The sequence below is a fragment of the Coregonus lavaretus genome, assembly GCF_964263955.1.
Source record: "Coregonus lavaretus genome assembly, chromosome: 32".
Taxonomy (NCBI): Eukaryota; Metazoa; Chordata; class Actinopteri; order Salmoniformes; family Salmonidae; genus Coregonus; species Coregonus lavaretus.
The window spans coordinates 20,106,394-20,110,810 of NC_140019.1; the positions used below are offsets into that span (position 1 = coordinate 20,106,394).

At 45.6% G+C, this 4,417-nt stretch overlaps 1 protein-coding gene across 1 annotated transcript; it reads left to right on the top strand.

The window, feature by feature from the left end:
• Window positions 1-1,592: 1,592 nt before the first annotated feature.
• LOC311107221 (uromodulin-like) lies at window positions 1,593-4,182 on the top strand (the record flags this gene model as incomplete). Its single annotated transcript, XM_084149712.1, has 2 exons — window positions 1,593-1,606; window positions 2,451-4,182. 2 exons carry the CDS (start codon window positions 1,593-1,595, stop codon window positions 4,180-4,182), a joined length of 1,746 nt encoding a protein of 581 aa, XP_084005838.1.
• Between the last annotated feature and the right edge of the window lie 235 nt (window positions 4,183-4,417).

Genomic DNA, 4,417 nt, shown 5'->3' on the forward strand with positions numbered 1-4,417 from the left:
GTGTTCTATCCCTTCTCAGTTCCCTGCTGGGCAGGGGATGGCTGCTTTGTGTTCTACCACTTCTCAGTTCCCAGCTGGGCAGGGGATGGCTGCTGTGTGTTCTACCACTTCTCAGTTCCCTGCTGGGCAGGGGATGGCTGCTTTGTGTTCTACCACTTCTCAGTTCCCAGCTGGGCAGGGGATGGCTGCTTTGTGTTCTACCACTTCTCAGTTCCCTGCTGGGCCGGGGATGGCTGCTTTGTGTTCTACCACTTCTCAGTTCCCTGCTGGGCAGGGGATGGCTGCTTTGTGTTCTACCACTTCTCAGTTCCCAGCTGGGCAGGGGATGGTTGCTTTGTGTTATACCACTTCTCAGTTCCCTGCTGGGCAGGGGATGGCTGCTTTGTGTTCTACCACTTCTCAGTTCAATGCTGAGCAAAAAAAAAAGAAAGTGCAGCCAGGAGTTAACAAAAATTCAACATGTATCACATGCAATGCACAACATTGTACAGGTGTGGCACTTAACTATTATACAATATGCTCAAGTAATTGAGGTTACCATAGCAATACACATGGAACTACATCATGCTCAAATAAAGGGCAGGTCAGCAAAACATTTCTCCAGTCCAGCTAATTAGATAGACAGACTGTCCGGTTGTATGAGATTTGAAGTGTTTTATGGTTAATGAAGGCACCACCTGCAATGAACCCATTCAAAGATCATCTCAGGCTTTTATTAATGCATGAAGCCTGGCTGGGCGGGCATCCCTTCCTCCCACCCCTCCAAGAAACACATGATTAATGGTCTTCCCCCAAATTGCATCAGTTAGCCAGCGTTATCTGGTATTTGTCTTTACAAGATGGTATCGACTTTTGTGACATCATGCAGAAAATGAACTGTCATGTGCGCAAGCTCTGCACTGAATGAACGCTGATAATACCTTCTGAGCCAACTGTAATAAATAATACAGGCCGACGAAGAACAGGCTGGGCAGACAAAGCACTACCACAATGTCTGGCCTCCTTTGAAATGAGAATGTTAATCTTGTGAGTGGCTTTAAAATTCAACTTCATATTCATAATCTCCAGCACCACCCCAACATCAACATATATGAAAATGGTGCATTTCTATGTTTTGTGATAAAAAAGATAAGAGGAAGATAAGTGTTTCCAATTACATCATTGGTGTGCATCGTGTGATTTTAACCAATTATGAGAAGGCATTGCCTACTAATTGGTTGATGATGTCATTGGAAACACTTATCCTCTATCTTCTTTACTACAAAACCTAGAAATGTGCAATTTTCACATATGTTGATGTTGGGGTGGTGCTGAAGATGATGAATGTGAAGTTGAAAAACTGTGACATTTCCCTTTAATACGAGTGGCTCACTCCTCATTTGTAAAGATATTTTGAACAGAGGTCTTAGTGAAGAAGAAAAAAACGATCAAGCTGTTCTAATGTTTGCAAGGCCTAGATAATGGGGTCATAATGTTTTCTTTACATGCGTTGTGGAAATGTGTTACAAAAAGCATAGTGATAGCCAGCTCTGCCTTTGTCGTGCTAAATGGATACTTAAAGTCAGATTAACATCCAAGAAGCAACATCTAACATGATGAATTTCAAGTACGTTTTTTGCACCGTCTGGAGGCCATTATATTTCCCCAAGGACATCAGAATAGCAATACAACTAGCTCTTAGAACATTGTCTATTTACATACTGATCTGTTTGGTGGGTTTGATATGGTTTCTCACTCAGAATATTGTGACTCTTTAATTCTTTAATTATAAATGTTACTTGTAATATTCTGTGGCTTTTCAACTTTTATCCTCATGGTGCAACAGAAAGACAACTTTCAATATGGCGAAAAAATTATATTTAAAACCACAAAGCATCACTACTCACTCCGATTTCAAGTTAAGGTCATTCATGTTGATCTTTGGTTTGTGCCATTTCTGTTTTTTGATGTGTGTTGTTGCAATAGGGAAGTTTATGCAATAGGGAAGTTTACTTTTCACTAGGGAAGTTTACTTTGCATGACTCATTCTGCAGTGGACTATTATGGAAAAATGACACAATCAAATCCTAATCAAATAAATGTGTCAGTGTCAGTTGTACAATTGTAAATTAAGTCAAAGCTTATCGGTTCAACAACTTTAGAACCTCCAAGGTTGTATTTTATATGGAACAAGAATTACGCAGATTAAGCGGTGCCATATTTTTCAGATGAAGAGTTTTTAATTTATACTTGAGTTATCAGTTTTCATAGCGATCAATAAGTAACTCAATGCACGTAATCACAATATAAAAGCATTTTATCGATAGTCACATGATGTCTCTGGAAAAATATAAATTCTCAAGTTCACAGGTAGAAGCCAGAACACACTTCATATGAATGGTGTGTAGGCTGTTTTGATCTAAATGATGGGGTTCTTAGTGATGACATCAGGGGCTCTGCACTGGTGATAGGTCAGGTACGGTTGTCACCAGCTGTGAGACGTGTCACGACCAAGCCACCTGCCTGGAATCACCTGTAGAACATGAGAGGGGCAATGCCTTTCCAACACAGTCTTTCACCTGCACCTGTCAAGACGGATTTGTCGGCAACGGCATCACCTGTTATGACCTCAAGATCTGCGAAAGTGGTTCCTGCTGTCATCAAGGTTACCGCTGGTTCTCTATACTGGGCTGTGTGGACGTTGACAAGTGTTCCCTTACTGACCAGCCCTGCGCCCCTCCTCAGGTATGTGAGAACACCCCTGGGTCCTTCAACTGCCTGGTGCCTCCAGAAAATAACCTCAGCTCAGTCCAGCACACCAGCACAAACGTGGACCCCCACTCTGTCCAGTTTGTGTGTGGGGACACAGAGTGTCTAGTGGGACAGGACTGTATCAGTATTGGTGGAACATCTCGCTGTGCAGACCCCTGCCAGCACTACTCCGTGCTGAATGAGGCCTGGCGTGCCACCAACTACAGGGGTAGTGAGAACTGCGACAAGGATATCAACTTTCAGGGCTGGTATCGCATGTTCCTGGGGGACACCAGTGTTCAGATGCCAGAGAGGTGTGTGCAAAAGAACACATGTGGTACCAGTAGCCCGATGTGGCTCACAGATCCCCATCCCCAGCTGTCAGACGGAGTGGTTCAGCGGGGTATCTGTGGGAGCTATGATAACTGCTGCCAATATAAACAAACCCCAATCCATGTCAAAGCCTGCTATAGAAACTACTACGTCTACAAGTTTGTCAGTCCAACATATTGCAGCTTTGCCTACTGTGCAGATGTCAACACTATGGTATGTGCTACCTGTAGAAACGATCAGACTTGTGTGAGTGAGGATAAGATCAACTGGAGATGTGAGAGGAAGGCTCCAGAGCTGGTGTGTGGGCGCAACCTCCTACAGGTGGGTCTAAGCAGAGCTCATCTGGAGGGTGCTGGTATAAACGCTACCTCTGCTCACCTGGCCGACCGGCGCTGCTCCGCCCACGAGGATCGTAATGGCATGGTGTGGTACCAGGTGGAGCGCAGGGAGGGACACTGTGGAAACACAGTGAAGACAAATGGCACCCATGCTGTCTACTCCAACAGCTTATTAGTTTATCCAGCAGATGCACAAAACAATTCTCCCCTTAGCTTTCCTTTCTCCTGTATCTGTCCTCTGGAAATAGAGACCAGCCTGGATGTGCCCATCAGACCGCATCTACCAACTGAAAATGCAGTTGTCGCAGTCGGTGCCAAGGCCAGAGCCTCCATGTTTCTGTATCGTAACTCCAACTACACAGAGCCTTACCCAGCTGTTCAGGCAGTCACTCTGCTTGTAGGTTCCACCCTGCATGTGGGCGTGTCCGTGGACGAGTCAGACCCAGAGTTTTTTGTGGTAGTTCTAGACGACTGCTACACCACGGAATCCCCCAGCCCTGACAACCTCCTTCGATACTACATTATTCAGGACAGCTGTCCAAGCAATCGTACCCATGTGACAGTCGAGGAAAGCGCCTCATCCCTCCAGGCTCGCTTCTCTGCGCTGCTGCATGGGGGCTACCGTTACGTCTTCCTACACTGCCGCCTCAGCCTGTGGAACCACAGAAGCGCCTCCTGCTCTCCAGTGTGTTCCAGGAGGAAATCCCGATCTGTGGCCAAGTCTGTCTCCCTCAACCCCCTCACCATTGGGCCAATCACCTGGGCCCAGAGTCTGGAATGACCTCCAGCACCTCCCCCACCCCTCAACCCCATTGTCAACCCACTGGGCCCTCTCCCTCCCCAGATCTCCATTCCAACCAGCACAACCAATGGTCATGCAAGGGCAGCAAATTACTTTCTGCTATTATTGTTAATGCATTTATGCAATACAGTGTGGGATTTCATTGTACTGTAAATGTTTTATACACATAGACTTGCATTGTTTTTGAGGACCGATCATTTACTCAAAGAATTGC